A 21698-nucleotide genomic window follows, 5' to 3' on the forward strand; every position below is an offset into this window, starting at 1 on the left:
ACATGCGAATGAAAGCCAAAGACTCGCATGTCTTAAAGAATAAATTTAATATTTATTCACAACCCGAAGGATTGTATGATATCCAATATAAATATATCCAAATCGGTAGAGAATCGTAAAAATATTTTCTGATTAAATTACTGAAATTTGCCTATCATACTAGCACAACGTTAATGAGATTTATTTTATGAAAAAGCAATTGTACAAAAACGATGAACTCAATATATATATATGTGTAATATCGAGAAAAAAAATAATGTTAATATTTCTGTTAAATTGTTATTAACTAAATAATATTTCAACCCTTGATTATTATATTGGCATTTTTTGTTTCTTTTTATGTTATAGTTTTTTATTTAGGTTGTTGAACTATTAAATTATAAATTAGGTAACCTAAATGAATAATTATTTTATAAAGTTGTATTTAGGTTGCTAATATAAAATTGTTCACTGGATCTATATTGAAACGTATTTCTAAATGAAACATATTTATAACATAAAAGTCTTGACAAAGAAAGAATGTTTATGAAACTTGAATTGTTTTCTCTATATTTGAGAAATTCGTCTCATTAATGCATGCATGCAAATTCCAATAACTTAAAAATCTACATCCATTATTTAAGGATTATAAATAAAACCGATTTTAACTTTTTAATTTCGATTTTATTTTATTAGATACTTTTATATACTCCTAATGTTTATCGGGAATCTTTTTAGGAGTTAATTTAGGATAATATTTACGGATTAAAATCATTTAGGAAATATATTTTATGTCTAACAGACTGACAATTCTATTTGTGGAAATTAATTTTTAACAGTCTGACATTTGTATACTTCACTATTTATGTTATCTATCTACTCCTGTATCTATTATTGAATATATCAGTTGCATTTGAAAATTAAATTTGAATTGAAAAATAAACATAAAATACGGATAATAAAAATAAGTGATTACAAATAAGATAGAGTGATAATAAATTTGTGAATGAAATTATAAGGAGATTGAGATCACTCTAAAAAAAGTGCAAAATTAATAAGTTTGTTGATGATAGAAAAACTATATCCTGTTAAAAAAAAGGCATGAAAAATGCAGTCTATGTTAAAAAAAAAAAAAAAAATTAGGAACTGCATGGCATCAAAAAATTTGTAATCCTTATAGAAGTTGTGAAGAGTCAATAGAATTGAATCCAAGGACTTTTAAGAGAAAACAAAAGTAGAGTTACGTTCACTATACAAGAGTTGTTCATTGTTAGTTGTAAGAGTTATGCACCGTTTTCTAGTGGCAACCAAGCCCATTTTTGCATTTTCTTATTTTGCATATTAGAAAAACATAATTATGTGGGATTTTATTTTATTCGTCTTAACGCATATTTTCATAATATTAAATTTTTATAATTTTTTTTTTCTGGAATAAGAAAGGGATTTTTCATAAAAACAAACCACAAAACATAGTCCAGGCTGCCACCATTGACTTCTAATTGTTGCATCAGAATGCTAAAGAGGCACACCTTCTAGGAAGGGTTTCCAAACCGCATTCTTCATGTGCATAGAAGGGGAGCCTAATAAATAAATAAATAAATAAATAAATAAAAGAGTCCAAAGTAGTCACTCAAAAAACAGAGCTATACATTATTGATGTTCCTACATCTCTATCAAATTTTTATAATTTTTAGTTGTGTATAACTCTAGATATAATTAATTGAAAAAAGCATAAAAAAGTATTTAGGTGCAATTAAAAAAAACAAAGGAAGTATAATTGAGTGAGTTACTCTAGTTAAAGACCGTCTTTTGATAAAACGGGTTCAAAACAAAATGCCCATATGCTAATAGTATGTACTCTTATTAGTTGGCTATTTAACTTACATGTAAGGTAACTCTCATAATGAGACGGACGGAATGTCCGCTAGAATTGATCCAATTGTTCCTCAAAACAAACAGATATATAAGTTGGGTCGATCCGAACTCAATTCAAACCCGACCCTGAAAACTGAAGGTCTAGGTACAGGCTAGCTGGGGATTTTCAACAGCTGACAATTGAAACAAACAAAATGGCGGGGGTATATAAGTTGCCATCCCTGGATCCAGATCCAAATATACTTTCAGGACCGAAATCCGCCAAAACAGATTCATGTCTAAAATCCGTTGCCATCCCTACATGTAGCTGCTCGTTGCTTGCATTTGACGCATACACCGACGGAAAAAAGGAACTCAGATGATCAAAAAGAAAGGGAGAATGCTCTGATAAAAAATACAAAGTACAAGAACCCACAAAAGGGTCGTATTCTGAATCATTACAAATGAATTGACCTAGATTACCATGTCCTAAAAATATTACAGCAAAAAGAAGGATCTGGATGTCTAGAATATATTGTATGCCTCTATTTATAGTTCCTATTCTTCTCTGTAAAATTGGGGTGATATAATGAAGATCACAATACACAATTCACAAGTCTAAACCTGAGTACGCCCTATGTGAGATAGCCTTGAGGATGGAATAAGAGGAGCTTCTTCGTCAACAATCAGTTCGGAAGCTAGCTACCTTGCTCCACTGTTTCCACCATTTTTGCTATCGTTATCATCAGGAACGTATAAATCAGATGACTTCTTTTCCAGTTTCCAATCCTGTATCTAACAAAGTACATCACCAACAAAATGGGTTCAAAGATATGAATTTTTATTTACTAGTAACACGGTAAGATCTATGTGTATAAGCAGGAACACCACAGCAATTTCAATAACAATCTATAAGGATTTTAGTTATTTTTTACAGAAATCTAAACAGAGTTATCACCTTATTCACTTAGCTCTCCAAATTCAACAACCAAATTAGGTAACAGACAGCAGTGAATTTAAAGGCAGCCACAGAATCGGCATAAGTTTCCCCATATGCTGTTTATAATGCATACATGTTTAGAAAGCATTCCTTACTACTGGAAGGGTTGGTTCAGGTAATTGAATCAGGTCTTGATTCAAGTGTTCGGATTGGGCATTTTTGGGTGGATAAGGATCGTCTTCAGATTGGTTCAAATTTGACTCAATTGCGCACCTTTAGTGACAGCTGTGAATTCATCATGTCATAAAATCCAGATATCAAAGTAAGAACTTCAATTTGATTTAGATCAAATAGGAGAACTCATCCAAAAGACTAGTTCAGTAGGTGAGAAAAAACAATTGATTTATAAACTCATTAGCAGCACACAACTCAAGTGGACCAATCCCATAACTTGTTGCGGACTCAAATCCATAACAAAAACTCAAACAAGAGACATAATATAACCACATGACACGACTATTATAGTACTACCAAGGTAGGATAGCGTAAAAGTTCAAGTAGAAACAATTCTTGACCCTGCACAACAAAACTATACTACACCCAAAAATCTGTCCATATTTTAAAATTCAAAGAAAAAAGAAAACACATAAATAAGTTGCGGGATGTATTAAAAAAAATTCCAAGACATACAAATATGAAACACACAAATATGTCCAAAACACTTCTTACGATTACCTGCCGTGAGATTTGAGATTTTTTTGCCTAAATTCGGAGAAAGTGACTAGAGTGGTTCAACTATAAGAAAACATCAAAAAATAGTAGCCTCTAATGAGGACAACCTTTTGGTTAAGTGGAGAAATGAAATATATCTCACAAATGATGATTAAAGGGATTTCCTTTACACATTTTACACTCTCAGGACTTGTAATACTTCTATAAAGCTACTTCTTTAGCCGTTTGAGTGTTTTCTTAGGAGAAGTTCCTTCCAGAAGGAGTCCTTAACTGCAGGTTCTTGGGATGTAAGACCGATTCTTGTAATGGCTACTATACTCTAGCTTGGAAAAAATAAAATTTGTTCACTTCCGACGAATTAAAGATCTGAGACACAAAGAAAGATAACAAACAGAATTGCTTGCTAGAGAAAAGAATTGGATACCTGAATTGACACATAAATATGAAAGGAAAAAACATGTACACACAGAACCCAAATGAAAACACCATTAACAAAACCTGAACCGATGACCTGAACACCCACTTCTAAATGAGATATAAACTATAGACATCTGGGAGCATCAAAGAATACTATTTAGAAACAATGCTGATCTAAATTTGCAACTAAATCTCAAGGGAAGGTTGCTAGATGTAACTTCTGGACATTTAAAATCTGATACAAGATACAATTGGTTTTCAAACCGATTAACACACGAAGTCACTTGGAGATGGCCAATCCCACGCTGATGGAGTAGAGTGATTTAAAGAAAATACCAAGTAAAAAACACGGCTAGATTTCAATCAATATAATAAAACATTTTACAAATAAATCAAAGTTAATTCAAGAGCGAGATAAATTCCGTGAAAAACAAAAGGAGCTTCACAGTTGTAAATTTCAAAAAAAAATTGCTAGAGAAGAGTTCCCAAATACACACGAGAAAATGCCCATAAACAAGGAAAAAACACAGATGAAAACAGCTCACAGAACAAAAAGGCTAAATCTACTAGATTTAAGAAGCAAACCTTAGCTGCTCTATCTGGAATTCTTTCAGGAGTCCCTGGTTGAGAAGCTCGCACATCCTTTACCTTCAAATAGTTGTACATAACTACACCCAAAAGTGCTGCATGGTTGAAACAAAAGAAAGCATAAGCAAAAAAATATCAGGAAAGCTAAACACAACTAAAGAAATTGGAAGCATAATGCAATGATAGATCCATATCAGACACTCAAATAACATTAAACAATGTATAAATAAGAACAATACCAACTGCATAGCCAATAATATTGAGCCCCGTGATGGTTGACTCTGGAAAAATAACTGTTGAAAGGGCTATCAGAATCCAATCTTTTAAAACACCAGCAACACGGATAGTAACTGCCCCAGTTCTACCAATTACCAAGAAAATTGAAAAATTCAAAGCCAGAGCGCAAATTGCATTGGAGAAGAAGATCCAAAAATTAAATTGTATACGTGAAATATCCATTTGAGGCTGCTCCAACATAGACCATGGTATAAACAAAAACACAAAGCTGCATGGAAACAGGAACAGCCGAGTTAGTTTTTTAAGATTGTAGCAACGTACAGTTTCAATAGTTCAAAGAGTCAACTGAAAAAAAAAAACAAAAAACTGTCAATACAAGTTTATTCTCTAAGGCAAGCAGTCTCATTTAAATAGACAGATTACATATAGACACCATACTTCATGTCGAAATTACACCATATTGAAGAATTGTTGGTTGTGATTTCGTTTTTCAAAACAAGGTTACATATGTATGTGTGTGTGTGTGTTGGTGTATGTGCGTACGGATATGTGTGTGTCTTAAGAGTATCATTGTCCTAAGAGTATTATATATATATATATATATATATATATGTATGTATGTATGTGTATGTGTGTGTGTGTGTATGCGTGTGTGTGTGTATATATTAAACAGTTACTTCACACCAGATTCCAAGAATACTTGAGAATTTAAAGCTCGAAATTTACTAATTAGCAAACTTTTCAGGAATTTTAAACATAGATCAAGCAAACATCTAGCTGAATGAGATTATAATGAAAACATTGTGGTTGATAGAATACAGAGAAAAAATAATTAGCCAATTCATACCTGCAAGGAGCTATGTAATACAAGCTAGTGATAGGATTTAGGGTCAGGCCTTTCTTCTGGAGAAGGACTTGAGTTAGGACCAGTCTAAGTGCTTCAGCGAATATCCCTGTGACCTGGTATAGTGTGCCAACGATGTTAAAATGGATTTCCCCATATGAGGAAATGACCACTCCAACACTGACCAGGAGCATATTCAAGAACACGTCACACCTTAGTTTGTCGGTGCCACACACAACAGCCATGAGAAATGTAGCCACAGGCACTGCATTAAGAACCAGGTTAAAACAGCCATAGTAAAAGAAGCAATGAAGCTGATTTAATGTATTTTTTGCACATACTCAAAGCTTTAAGCATTTGAATGAAGGCCACAGAAATATGCAAATAAGCAGTGTTTCCAAACCTGTGATGACCAAAATGATAATCTTTAGCATGTTCATTCCTAGTCAATACTAAAACAAAATATAATACTACGTAAAAAAAACTTGAAAATGAGATTGAATAGGGAGAAGATGAGCCAGATGTCAAGGAAGGAGTAAGAAATTCACCACCACTATGTTTCTGACTAGGTTGAATTTATTCAGCCTTTAGTTAAACAAAAGCGGGGAGTGGAAGAAAGGTGTACATGAAAGAGCTCACCATAGACTTGAAGCAAAGAATGCACTTATGGGGATCACAGACGTTGCATATCTGCCAACACGTAAAAATTTCAAATAAGAATATGTACAAAAAGTACCAATTAATTAAAGAGTTCATATATTTGTGATGCTACTCACATTCTAAATGTCATTTTGACAGGAGATACAACCTGCAAAAAAATCAGATAGTGTCACTATAAAAGCTATCCATATGATGGGGAGGGATAGGAGAGGAGGGCATGGAGGGAAGGATTTTAAGGCATTCCAGAATGAGAGATCAAGGGGATCAAAATTCCTATGAATAAAAAGAAAAGAGATGCTGCCTCAATTACTTTAGCATAATCCCGAAAAAATTTTTTGCAATAAAAATTACTAGTTCATCACGAACATATTAAGAAATGAAGCATCCAAGGAATATGAAAAGAAAGCAAAGTGCAACTCGTTAAGAGATCTTAATTCCTTAATTCCTTTCATGTTCGACTCTGCAATGCATAGTTACAATATAGGAGTAATAAAAGTTGATTTAGTCGTGTTCTAATCATCTATTAGGTCCAATCAAACCAAAAAGAATAGAGATATTCAGTACCCACTAAGTCCTAAAAAAGAATTCCTAATTCATAACAAGTATTGGTATGCATACAACTTCCCAACTCCCAAGTGTATAAAATTATAGTGGAAAGCTAGGAGGTATTTGAATGTGCATTGCTCTATGTTATTAAAGGCCTAAGAATATGAAGATAAAGTATATACAAACACTTATTTAAGTGAAATTCCTTCCAGACTTCTTGGTGCTTTAATTTATGGTACAAGTTATGCCTAGTCAAAAGAAAAATTGCACTTGGCAAGAACACAACAGGATGACAAACAATTGCTTATTGGAGCAAAATTTACTCTTACTTCAAACCATACCTTAAAAACACGAACAAGAAAGAATGCCACCAGTCCAGAGAATCCCATATGAACCATTGTGAGTGTTATGGGAAATGGGAAATTAAAGTACTTTGGGGAAAGAACCCACTGCAAAAGATTTTCGAGACAAAACAAAGGGAAACCCAGTTAGAAGTGATCTATGCAGCTTTTTGCAAAAACAAAGAGGAGAGAGAAAGATCACGCATTAATGGCAATGTAAAAGTAAATGAAACTTATAATTCCATATAGATTACATAAGAAAATAACCATAAACCACTCACCCCACCCCCAAAAAAAGACAATCCAAACACACACATGGTCTACGACAATCATCAATTCCCTCTTTGGAAGATAAAAAATTATTTTGTGATGAAATATTTGACGACTCTTCCACAATAATGATAAATATATAATATCGAAAACACATAATTGATTCTAACAAAAACAACATAAATCTAGACACACCTATTGGGTGCAACAAATGCCATAGGCTAAAACATACAAAAAAAAAGAAGCTTCATTACTCGTTAAAAAGACGAGACAAAGTCTATGCATATGTAAAAGTTTATAGCCTAACCCCAAATTAAACTAAAAACTATCAAAGATGCTTGCAGTCCAACCAATCATTAATTTAGCATATTATATCCACTTATCTAGTCTCACGAGATCGCGCAAAATTGCAAGATACATTGAGAGTTAATAATTAAAACCTATATTTATATGTAAAGCAATGCCAATTGTCCCATCACCCATGGATAAATCAAACGCTCAATCATTAAAGCATGAATGGTGAAACATTGCATGTAAACTGTTCATACTAAAGCGGTAAAACAGGTTATGTTAAACGCCAACACTAAGGCACAAAATTTCGATCATGGTTATATTATGTTCTACTTTTGTGACAAATGAATTATGATTAGTGTTATGCTTATATGATCAATGTATTTGGACAACATTATGTTTTATTTAGCAACTATTGGATCAAATTTCATTTCCTAAGTTTTCGGAACAATAAATTACAATTTCTCTTTTTTTTCGTTTTTCTCATATTGAACTGAATCTAAACATTGGCTCAACCACCATAGTTCATACAATTATGTAGAATTTCTCTCTAATTGCTTGACGGACATCCATTATGGAAAACATACAATCTTGCATAGCATCTAGAAGCAATCTAAAAAAATAAATTATCCATTAAGACTACAGCTTCTAGACGCACTTTTTACTTTTCAAGAACGACATGATCTTAGTTTCTCTAAAGTGGAATGTAGGTTTTCAAGAAACAATTGGAGATCCATAGAACATTCCAGTATTATTTTATGAGCAACTTATGCCGATCAGCATATTATCCTATGAGATTACAATACTATAAGAAGTCTAGTAGCTTTAAGGGGAAAACATTCAATGAGGCTTAAAAACAGAAAAATTAGCAGCTTTAAGTGATTTTAAATTCATGAGTAATAGAAATGGTGAGTGCAATGAGCAAAATTACTATTTAGTGCCAGTTTACAATGTTAAATTGCAAAAATACAAGAAAGATAAAGAACAAGAACAGGAAATAAAAAAGGGTAAAGAAAGAAGAATACCTTATTGTAGAGTATAACTCCAGATGAAAGTAAAATGTAAATGAGCAAGTAGAGATAAGTGAGTGCAAATGATGTATTGATCATTTTCGCAAACTTTAGGACTATGAGTACTATTGTACAACAGTGTTGATGAGTTTTCAACCAAAATTGAATCAATGTGGAGAGTTCAAATTCACAACCACTCAGAAAGTATAATTCAAACCCAAATTTAGAAATTTTGACATCTCCTACAATTGGATCGGATATTGATGCGCCATCGATGAAGAAAGGAAAACAAACAAGAATCCGTCAGAAAAAGGGAGATTGTCGGTGGTATTAGGTTGATAGTTAGAATTCCAGGCATGCGGAAAAAAGTAACGATCTAGGGTTTGGTAATTCAAAGAAATGAATTGAAAATTGAGAATTGGAAATGGTTATAAACAAATAATCTCAGATTAGGGAATGCAATACAAATTGAATTGAATCGACAGAGTGACAGTCGGTCAATGAATATAACAAAGTAAACTTAATTTGTGTTATATTCCAAACTTGACTAAATTTAAATTTACAAATCATAGTTTTTTTTTAGATAATTTACAAATCATATTCAACCTTAATATTTAGAGATAAATTATTATTATTATTTTTTTTTTTGGCAAATAAAAAACTTTTTCATTCACCAGAAAAACCAATATACATCAAGGCAATAAAAACTCATCCTTTCTTATTTGCATTACTGTAGAAACGAGGCCCACCTTCTATGAAGGGTTTATTTATCCCACTCTTTATATGCATACGAGAAAGGAGAGGCCTAAATAACAGTCAACATACTAGAGTCAGCTATAAAGTCCAAGCTATACAAAGGAGCTATAAGATTTACAGACAACAATAAAAAAGGCAGCCAACAGAAAATAGTTGTACCAGATTAGAAAAACAGCAACAACCAGCTACATCAGACCAGAAAGTATACGATCACAAGACTAGAAATGTGCAGCTGCTGCACCAGATACAGACAGCAGCAAGGAAAGCAGGTCAATTCAGCAAGAAGACAAATTAGACAGCAGATTGAGAGTAGCAAGCAGGTCATCAAGCACTGCAACATAACAAGTCTGATTCCAAGAAACCAGCAGGTCATCAAGCAAGAAGACAAATGTGGTCATCAGCTGCACCAGACAACAGTAGCATGAAGATACTAGCAAGTCTGATTCCAAGGGGAAGCAAAACAAGAAAGCAGTAGCTTCAATTCTCCTTCAAAGGCTTAATATTCCGCACACGGCATCTTTGAGATATATCTGCGTTAACCATGTAAATAACACACCTAGGGGATCGTACACAATGATTCCATATCACCTCATTCCTGCACTTCCAAATATGGTATATAATGGAAACATATACTGCAGTCATCACTTATTGTTTTAATCGAGAAAGACCGCATTTTCTAAAGTCCATGCGAGTAAACGGCTTCAAAGAGATGCCTGTCCAAGCCTTAATTCCTGCCACACATAAGAGACTAAAAAGACACTCAAAGAAAAGATGAGAGTGTGTTTCTGGGTGTATACCACACAATGGGCACAAATCATAATCTACCACTCTGATATGCTTTAGTTTGTCCTTTGTTCTTAGTCCTTGTTTAGCAGCTAACCAACAAACAAATCTAGTTTTTGGTATGGATAACCTATTCCAAACTAGATGCCTCCATTGCACCTTTGGACTATTCCCCAAACTAGGTTCATATACCTCCTTGATTGAGTATTCATCCTTGCATATCCATGGCCTCAAGATTGTTGTTACTTGACAAAGCTTCTTAATAGTCCAGCTAGCTGTAACCGGAGCATTGAAAATCTCCCATTTTGCACCTTTAGTATACACTCCATGGGCCCACTTAACCTATAAGGTTTCCTTCACCATATGAACGTGCCAAGCTATTTTGCCAACCGCTGCCTGATTCCAAAACTGAATGTTACGCATACCAAGGCCACCAACCTTTTTTAGAGTGCAAATTTCTTTCTAACTAATGTTGCCAGGTTTAGGTGATTGGGCAACCCCAAACCAAAGAAAAGAACGACAAATGGAGTTCACAATATTGATTACTCTTTTTAGAAGAATGAAGATTTGGCACCAGTAAGAAGTAACCCCTATCAAGACTGAGTTGATGAGTTGTAATCTGGCAGCATAAGAGAGATGCTTACTTTGCCAAGAACTTATGCGCTTGGTCATCTTATCAGCCAACTGCTTACATTCGGCAATACTAAGACGTTTGGATGAAAGAGGAACACCTAAATATCTGAACGGGAGTGTGCCAAGAGCAAATTGAGAAATGTCTGTATTAGCATGAAGCCCTGAAGTATTGGAGAAAACCTTGATGCACTCACAAGTAACTCTAATTGAAGAAAGGTCACCTTTGCAAAAGATCATCAAATCATCCGCAAAGCAAAGGATTGTGAGGTTAATGGATTTGCATTGAGGATGAAGGCTAAATGTACCGCAATGCTCTTTAAACTTCTAGAAAAATACTCTATCCCAATAACAAACAATAAGGATGAAAGATGATCACCTTGTCTTAACCCTCGTTTTGTTGCAAAAATGTTAGTAGGAGACCCATTGATCATTAAGACATAACTCGTGGATGTGATACAAGCCATAATGATTTTGATGAATTAGTGTGGAAAATTGAGAGCCACCAACATCTTTTTTATGAATTGCCAATTCATCGTGTCATAAGCCTTGCATAGGTCAATTTTCATGAGACAAATGGGAGCACAACCTTGTCTAGTATAATGTTTAACTATATCTTAACAAAGTAAGATGTTATGCATAATACTACGACCTGCTAGAAAAGCTCCTTGAGCTTGATCAATCAAATAATCCAGCACAAGTTTGAGTTTAGAGCAAATAAGCTTAGATATGCATTTATATAGCACATGACAACAAGAAATCGGTCTGAAATCACCTGGGTATAAAGGGCTACGCACCTTTGGAATCAATGTAATTTCCATGATATTTCAACTCATGAGCATTTTGCCATTTTCAAAAAATTGATTAACTACTTTGATGATATCATCTACCAAAACCTCCCTAGCAGCCTTATAAAATTTACTATTGAAACCATCTAACACCGACACCTTATCATTAGGAATATTCCACAAAGCATGTTTAATTTCTGCAGGTAAAATCGAAGGTCAAGTAACTGATGATGCTGAGGAGATAGGATGGGACCCTAACACACCGTGTCAATATTGATCGCATTTCTATCCTTACCCTCAAAGCAGAATAGATCGAAGTAAAAGTCAAAAAAAGCCTTATGAATTTGTGAAGGCTCAGTGATGTCCCTCTCTTGGAATCTAATGAAAGCGATTTTGTTGTGCCTTTGTATGTAATTAATGCTCTGATGAAAAAACGCAGTGTTATCATAACCAAATTTTATCCAATTCAGCTTAGCTTTCTATCGAAGACTAGCTTCAAGCATTTTTTTTGAGTTGGTGAAAATGAGTAGTAGCAACTTGCTCTTAAGTAGTTAAGGTAGGGTCACCCAAATGTTCATAAAGCTGATTCTGCAGAGATTTCAATTTAGCATGGGCTCTGTCCACCTCCATCTGTAAGTGTTTCTTTCCAAATAAGGTCTTCAACTTACTTTTAAGTGTTTCTGCTCTTGTAAGTGTTAGTTGTAACTGCCTCGAATTATGAAGGCAAACACTAATTGGAATTTAGTATTAATCTAGCGGAAGCTTACTTTTGTTAACACAATTAAGGTGTTACTTAAAGGTCAAACCAATATCCAAGTAAAATACTTGTTGAACCAAACCAAAGCAATATAACGGAAGTCTTAACTGTCCAAAATATAGAAAAATTACAACCAAATCGAAATAAGTCCAAAGTTCAAATTACATCCTTAAAATAGTCTAAATCTAAACAATTAAACTAATAGTCTCTCAAATACAATAAAGAGATCTAAATAAAAGGGGAGTCATACTCCAACTCGGGTTCAACTTCCGCTCGCATATTCATTCTCCGTCGAGGTGCCATAGGGGTTTACTCTAAAAAAAACCATTGGAAAAACATATAAAGCATAGTATCGGCAAAAAGGCCGAGTATAAACACACTAGTGTCGTCAAACAAGTTATTAAAACCTTTTTGATTTGAGTAAATTCATTTTGAAATATGCTTTTTCATTAATAAATCATTTTATCATTCAAACCAGTTCAATGGCTCTATAGTCATTTCAAATTCTCATTTTTCATCATAAATCATAAGATCTCAATGGATCCAAATCAATTTCAAACTCATATCATAAGTTTGCATGGGTACTCTGTGAGTCATCCTGTGACTCGTTTGGTAGTCGGTCTACCGTCTGCGACATGTCCGGCAAGTGTAACACAATGGTATTGTGAACAATACGCGCTCAGCATTGGTAAGCCGTTTAATCATACACACAACATTTGTTGTGGCATATGTACCCGCCATTTAGGCTAAAATATATTAATACATAATATATATCTTGTAATTTCAATAGCATTTGGAAGTCAAAAATATCAACTTTTTTCCATATATAAACATCTTTTATTTGCAACATAGCAAAACATATTTTATTTGCGACTTAGCAAAATCAAATCATTATATTTCCCACATGGGTAAAACATGCTTAGCATAATCATATCATCAAACATAACCTTTGTATTATACTGGGGCATCACTAGCATGTATGGAAATGCATCGTAACAGAAAGTGATTAAAGTTCAATATGAATTTCTAACGAAACCACTAAAATGTTTCGTTTCACTCCTTCTTAAAAAAATATAACTTAAAAGAGTTTTGAAATTCATTCAAAACAACTAGAATATGATTTATAAGTCTATAAAATCATTATGACAGAAGATTTCATAAAACACTATTTTCTTAAATACGAGATAGTTTGCCGGTAATAAAATCGATAATTGATTTACAAAATACATATTAATTATCCAACAAGGCCCAAATTAATCAATTTATTATAATACCTTATTTAAAATGAATTTAGGGTTTCCCATCAGATTATAATTGGTTATGTGAATTTATAACGATCTTACGATTATTTTCGACAATTTAGGTATATACTGTTATTTAAATGGTGTCTTGAATTTGTAAAATTTATAAACCATCTAAGTTAAACTTATTTTATAGTACGAGGCAGTAGGCTATTAATATAATTATAAATTTTTGATATAGGTCTATTTTTACCCAAATTTAATTAACAATATTACACCTTTTAATAAATAAACATTTTCTATTAATTTGATAAATTAGTAAATAATTAATAATTTATTTTATAAAATTATATCAAAGTTCCAAAAGTCATATAACATATTTATTAAGCCATTTTAACTTATAAAAGTCATGTATGATGTTTTATTATTTTGTATAGACATTTTATCGATAATTAGAATAAAATAGGTTTAAAATTATTTGAGTCGAAATAAGATATTATAATTATTATATGATGTTCCAGAAGCTATTTTAAGGGGTATAAAATTTTAAATAACCATTAAAAATTATGTGGGGTAATTTTAATAATTAATATCGTTATTTTACCGATAAACCAAATAAAATTTATTAAAGTGTCTCATAAAATTTTAATGTCCAAAAGATATCATTCAATATTTATTTTATATTTTATCGTTTTCTTACTTACCGATTATTAATAACCGAGTAAAAATTATTAACGTCCTTAAATGTCAACGAAACCTTCCCAAACTTTTATTAATTTTACTTACTGTCCATATGAGTATGTGATAAAAATTTCAAGTCCATATGTCTTTGTTTGGTAATTATTTTATATTTTACCACTTTACAATTTACCGTTAAACAATTTAACGATTATTCAAAAATCATGAAAAAATTCCAAACTAAATATATTCTGGCCAAATCTTGTTGGAGACATTATAATATGTTTTTATTAATTATTTTTGATGATGAAGAGTTTGTCTAATACCATGTTTTATAATAAGAGTATTTAACACCTTAAAATCCATTAAAATATCAATTTAACAAATAATTTCAATAAAAAGTATTCAAGAGATTTTCTTAACATATAGCTACTGGAAATTTCTTTTAAAATGAATTAATTTCATATAATTATTTCCATCACAATAACTTTCACAAAGTAGTGTTAAACATGCCTTTAAACATACAACAATTTATAAAATCAACATGCATGATGCCCACAATAATAATACATGAAATAAATAATTCCATACTTAATTATCATTTTGACATCATTTTTCAAGATTTAAGAACTTCTCTTTGGGAATTTTATTTTTAAAAATAAATTTATACACAAACATTCCCAATATGTTCTTAAATCCTTTAAAAATCATCCCATGTGACATCTCTCGACTCCAAGTCTATATAATCATTCCGTAAGCTCCTACGCGTTCTTAGAAGTGGTTCTAACTTCGGGTCCTTGCCCTTCAAGTCTCAACTCCAACTCTTCAACTAAACATATTGCATTCATCCAAAAATCAATAAAAAATTTGGATTTCTAACATGCACTTAACTTTCCTTAGTTGGAGTTGTTAAGCTAATTCTTGTGATGATTTTAACATATTTGGAGTATACTTATTATGTTGAGCAACATACTTAATCAAGTCCCATAATTTTACTTAAATCCTTAAAGTAAGAAAATTTATATGTTTGTTGAAATACATCTTCTTATTTTCTATTATAGCCGATTTTTATAGATTTATAAGTGATGATTTTCTTAGTCTTAGAGATAAAATACCCATTTTATAATGATCTTAGTTTATAGAAGGATTCATGTTAAAAAATATATTTTACATGAGCAAGTTCTCACAAAAAGTAGTGGAAGAAAGAAATGAACATAACGTACTCTATACTTAATAAATTTCTTCAAGTTTGGTGTCTATGGAATGCTCTTGAAATGAAGATTATTTTTATGGGAGATTTGAGTTTATAAACATAAATTTTCAGAAGTTTTAGATGGGTTTTTGAAGAAGATTTGATGAGAAAAGAAGGTGTTTTAGTAGTTGAAAGTTTGAAGGATTCTAGTGTTTGTTCATGGATGAACTTTGGAGCAATGTGTTGGGGTTTATGGCTGAATAATTATTCGTAAAATAGAGTGTTTTTGCTTCAAACATTTGCCTCTTGCATGCTTGTAATGATTCACAAGCTTTGGGTAGAACAAAAGGGGTTCTTAGGTAGAGTTTTTAGCTTGTATATGTAAGTATACAAAGAGCTATAAGGAGGAGTAGGGACAGCTTTAGCATGGCTGGTTGGGGTTTCTTTTGGTGATTTTTGTCCATCATTTGATCTATTATAGTGTAGGAAAGGTTTATCTAAGATAGTTTAAGGTTTGGGTAAAAATTATTGTACATGTAACAAGTTATGTAACTGGTACTTCATGTTTAAAAATCACTTGTATATGTGTGAAATATTTAATTTACTCCCATTATGGTTATATAATATGCTTGGGTAATAATTAAAATTTTTTCGAACTGTTATGGGTAGTTGCTCAACTTTAAGTTTTACCTCCAAAGTTTACGTTACTTGTTACGATTCATAATCACGTTACGAATTAACAAGTTTCTAATCATTGTAGAGATTTTTCAAATTACTAACATCGCTAATTAAATTATAATTAGTAACGAACAAATATATAAGAAAAATTAGGCGCTAAAAACGACTAATGAAATCTCATAATAATACGACTGTTTCATTAGTCCAAGTAAAGAATCTGCCATGGTGTTTAAGATCATGAACATTGCACAATGCCATACAATCACGAAGGGGCTGAACTTCAACTAATCGCACTGGAGACCCTATCCGTTCATTAAGATTTGCCACACAGTTAAAATCTCCCAATATAATCCAAGGTGAAGTGATGGATTTACTCATATCCTGAAGATCATAAAGTAACTGAAGTCAATCCCGCTTTATAGTGGACCCATAAACAAAGGTGCAAAGGAACGGGTCACCATTATTAGGAGCTACTGCAACATGAATAAACTGACTTTGACAACACAGAACATTCACTTGAACATCCGCACTTCTCTAAGAAACTATAATACGACCTCCATCATGCCAAGCTAGGTTAGTTGTAAAACACCAACTAGGAAACATACGAAGATAAAGTGATCCTAACCCTTTCGCTTCACCTTATTTTCTAGGAGACCAATAAGGCTAATATTATTAGAAGATAAGAAGTGAGCTACCTCTATCTGTTTTTTAGCCTTATTAATACCCCTAACATTCCAAGCTCCAAAACTAATCATCATCCTGGATGGGATCAACTCCCAACGCTATGTTATTTGAAGTTTTAACATCCCCAATAATTTTTTGCTCTACACTTAACACATCAAAGCTATTGCTAATAGTCAACATATGCTCCTATCTCAGAACTAGCTGATGTGAAGGGGATACAAGTTTATGCTGTTGTAAAGAAGCGGTAAGCTGCTGTGGGGAAGGTACATTTTGCTGTACAGATGCAGCAGGCTGCTGTGAGGATACTGGCACCATGCTGTCAGGAGTAGGTTCTGGCTGTGCTGGAATTAAGACCTCAAGCTCCTTATCCAAAGCTTGGTCCTGCTGCGCTGTCTGAGGCTTCGGGAGATAAGTTTTCTTCAAAGGTCGGAAACCATCCTAATCCATCTCTAATTGAGGCTTAGATGCTCTAGGATGACCTACTCGACACTCTACTGCGATATGTCCAAACTGAGCACATTTAGTACACCAAGTAGGAGTCCAATCATATTGAACCCGCTGAGAAATGAGCTCATCATGTTCATTAGAAAAAAATAACTCCTCAGGAAAACCTTCAGCCACATTCATGTCAACCAAAACACGGGCGTACATCAATCTTGTCTTAGTAAGCGTGGCATTATCCACCTTCAAAACAGAGCCTAAATAACCTGCAATCTATTTCAACATATGTCTGACCAATACATAACATCAAGAGTAGGTAACTTCACCCACACAGGCACTGAGGTTAGACTAGATTTTTCATAAGATATATTAGGGCACCACGGTTTAACAATAAATCTCTTCTTATCGAAGAGTATACCCTTCATGTTGCAAGCACGTTCCTGATGTTCTTGCAAAGCAAAAGGAATTAGGAAAACTCCCCTATTGACCATTCCAACCTTGTCTATCTCAAGATCTTTCCATTTTCTTCTAACAAAACCTTCTATAACATGGAGAGGGGGTTAGAATTTGTAACATAGCAAATAACTGAACGCTCCCAATACTTAATGTCAGGTTCAACATCCAATTATTATTATTATTATTATTATTATTATTATTATTATTGTCTTGTACTATTTTACATATTATTTTATATAACATCTAATTACGGTGAAAAGCTAGATGTTGCATTTTTTTTTTTAAATTTCATATAATAGATCAAGGTTTTAATTTGTTCACACTACATTAAAAAAAGATAAAAATGCTCCCATAGTTTTTATTGATATCAGTATATTACAAAGTGGAGCCAGGAATTTTTAGGTTTTTTATTTTACAAATTCTTGTATGAGACAATATAATAGTGAGATGCACTTCAGTTAAATAGCCTAATATACAAATTATTAGAATATAAATTTTTTTTAAGATTGTCTTATTGAGAGACGGTCTCTTATAAGAGTAATTAATTGATTAAAAAAATAAGGATATTTTTATTTATATTGATATTGACTATAGTTTGAATAAATCGAAACCTTATAATATCATTGTGTTAATATTATTTTAAAAAAATAGTACCCAATAGCTTTTCGTCATAGTCGGAGGGTAGCATCATATTCTAGATATTATATGATAATACATTAATACTGTTTATTTTTATTTTTGCTTTTCAACAATTAGATTATTTTTAAAAACATAAAAACATTGGAGTAAAAAGTTTTTATTAAAACCCAAAATTCAAATTTAAAATCAAAATATAATTCTTTTTTATCATCATATTCGTTATATTTCGCTTATGAAAATTAGTGTGAAGATCTTGAAAGGCTAAAAGATGTCAAACTATTCCCTTCTCAAAATGAGACAATTGAATTGTGGCCAACGAGATGAAATCATTGCAATTGTATAATACTCTTGGTTAAGATTATCACAAAAACTTTTAAAAAATTAATAATACTAGTTAAGGTGCTTTTTTTTAATGGGACTTATTTGCTAAAAATTTTATTAGTATTAAGATTAAAGATCGTACTATCTCATAAAATTCAGATATTGTTTATAAGTTCATCTTTTTTGTGTTGTGTTAGCTCGAAATAATAGCATTATCCTTCGTTATGCTTCAAGCCACTATTTTGTTTTTTAGTTTGATATTGTGTTTAGGGAAAAATTAATATTAATAATCATATATTTCATTTAGTGTGAATAATCCTATCTTTAGATTATTTTTCATTGATCCAACATTTCCTTTCATTTTGCTCCCAACATACACGTTTACTTGTAAACCTGTTACAACATATTTTGTCGATTGATTACTCTAATATGATGGTTGTTCGACAAATATTGATGTAGGCGAAAGGAAACTTAAACCTAGAGCTAAAAATTGCATTTTTATGATTTGTAGATTGGGTGCTAAGGGATAATAGGGTGTGATGTGAACAGATTAAAAATTGGATCATAAAATCCAACGACAATGTTAGAGTCCTAATTACTTGATGAAACTTAAGAAGGTAGCATTGGTATGCTTGATCTTGAACCCAAGACTTGAAATTTTGAAGGAATATGTCCGTAGACATTTCCGACAATTACTAAATATAAATATATAGGATATTTATGAAGATAATAAAGTTAATTATTATTAGTAATTATATTTGCTTGCTAGAGAATAAATATAATTGATGGGTCAATAATAATTGGACCACAACTAATATAATTAATCCTATAAGGTCTTACAAAAGAATCAATTGAACGATAAATGACTCGGGCCCATTAGGAGTATGGGCTTGCGATCCAATTAGGTTAACAAAAGAATCGGTTTCTTTTGACCTAGGTTACTAGTATTATATGAGGATATAATGCTAGTAGTGGAGAAGTGGGGATAATGGGATGATGGGTGTGAGTATTATAAATATGTTTATTTAAACTCTCACCATATACAATTCTCATACACAGTTATTGAAAAACCAGTAAAAGCAAGAGAAACAATACTCTTCCGTTCTAGCAAACGTTGGTATTCAATTGATTCTGGTAGACTGAATAGAGGATCAACGTTTGAGGCTCTCCATATTATCTTATCGCGTTAATTTCGTGGATTTCACGCTACAAAGGTAATATAGACTAATCCTTTTATATGATTCATATGTCTGATTATGTTTATGATCCTGAGATAGATGTTAGGGAAGTGTTTCCTGAAATTCCGCTTTAAGCATCTATCGAACCCAACAAATTTATCAACCAAACACATTTTAGTTAACCAATTTAATTGCAGTCACAAGTCGGGACTAAATATGAAATATAGTAAAATCAAAGTGATACAGTCATAAGTGAAGCAAAATCAAAGGTACAAAGGAAAAGGTTTTTGCCACCGTTTGAAAGGGCCAATTTCGTATTAAACCTGAGTTGTTTGAGCTGAAACAAGACATTCACCCGATGAAAGCAGTTCAAACAAAAGAAAGAACAATTGGCGTTCAATGAAAGACTACTGCAGCATGTCAAAACCAAAAAAATTGACTAATCCAAGTTCCATTAACAGAAGGCTTCATAGAGAATGCAAGGTCAAAGAGGAAGAATCACTTCTGAGCCTGAGAAACAAATTAAGATTCAATTCCTTAACTTCTAAAGCTTACACATAAAGCTGGAGCAGGCAAGCTGACTTATATGGAGGAATGGCAGAACTTAAGCTACTTAATTAGCCAACAAATTTAAAAGCTGGATCAGGCAAGCTGGATATGTAACGAAAGCATCATCTATAAATGTGAGGTAAAAGCCTACAACACCATCAAATACATAAGTTCTAAAATCTGTCACATCCTAATTTAGGTCGTGTTCAGCTTAGTCCACAGGAAACCATTACCTGAATGTCATGAACTATCAACAGATGTATCAGGGAGTTGTACAACTGCTAAGCTGTTCAATAAGATTAGCTACTTGTAGCTGTAGCCAATTCTCATCTGAAGTGTTTACTAGTTCGGCCTAGCCTATTTTCTTTAGATCAGAGGATCAAAAAGGGTTTTAAGAAATCCTAACACTGGCGGAAGCAGCCGCACATTTGCACCTATTTCTTTGTTTAAGTAGACGTAAAATATTTAGCAAGAAACACAGCTACAATGAGCATTATATATATGTGATCCCTCATTATTACTACAGGCTACTCTGTAGGATTGCTAAACTGGCACTAGAGAGGCAGGCTTCAGTGTGGTCTATCCTAAATTCCTAGACAAACCGAGCACCAATTCAGGGTGAAGGGTGAATGTTTAAACAACTTGATAAATAGGCGTTAGAAAGGCAGGTTTCACTGTGGCCTATCCAAAAATCCTATATAAACCAAACACCAATTCAAGGTCAAGGGTAAATGTTCAAACTAACTTTTGGGATTAAAGCTCTGTCATTTGTCATTGATATTGTTGTAGTTTAAGAGTTCTCTTTCTGAAACATCCAAAGAAGCTAATGAAAGACAGAAGATTCTTCTTTAGATAACAAGACTAAAAAACACTATCCATCTTTAAGGCAACATAGAACTGGTTGAAGCCATCAAACATGAGTTTCTTACGACACTCCTATAAATTAAAATTTCGAATACAAAAATGGATGAGGGGAAAAACAAATGCTTTCCAAGAAACAAACCTGACTATGATTTTGAAAATGAAATGGATTCAGGATACTATCATCTCCTTTTTCAATCAAAGCTTGAATCAGCACTCAACCAACACGAACAATGTCAAAACCTTAATTCAAGGCTGGTTGATAATATTTTATTATATTAACTGATCCGTCTTGTTAAGATTTATGTGATTCAAGCTTTGATAGGAAGATTTTGCTAATCAGCAGTAAGCACACCA

The 21698-nt window shown here is 32.6% G+C and overlaps 1 protein-coding gene across 2 annotated transcripts; it reads right to left on the reverse strand.

Annotated features, from left to right (window-relative positions):
• Nucleotides 1–1791: 1791 nt before the first annotated feature.
• On the reverse strand, nt 1792–9216 carry LOC130810019 (probable sugar phosphate/phosphate translocator At3g17430). 2 transcript variants are annotated; one of them, XM_057675926.1, is made up of 9 exons: nt 8725–9202; nt 7139–7246; nt 6368–6399; nt 6231–6281; nt 5933–5994; nt 5595–5856; nt 4750–5015; nt 4508–4605; nt 1792–2622 (listed from the first exon to the last, which is right to left on the reverse strand). In XM_057675926.1, exons 1-9 carry the CDS (start codon nt 8806–8808, stop codon nt 2536–2538), a joined length of 1050 nt encoding a protein of 349 aa, XP_057531909.1. In that variant the 5' UTR covers nt 8809–9202; the 3' UTR covers nt 1792–2535. The 2 variants fall into 2 exon arrangements, with proteins under 2 accessions (XP_057531909.1, XP_057531908.1); XM_057675925.1 differs by having other exon boundaries at nt 1801–2628; nt 8725–9216.
• Nucleotides 9217–21698: the final 12482 nt, after the last annotated feature.

The sequence above is a fragment of the Amaranthus tricolor genome, chromosome 4, assembly GCF_026212465.1.
Source record: "Amaranthus tricolor cultivar Red isolate AtriRed21 chromosome 4, ASM2621246v1, whole genome shotgun sequence".
NCBI lineage: Eukaryota > Viridiplantae > Streptophyta > Magnoliopsida > Caryophyllales > Amaranthaceae > Amaranthus > Amaranthus tricolor.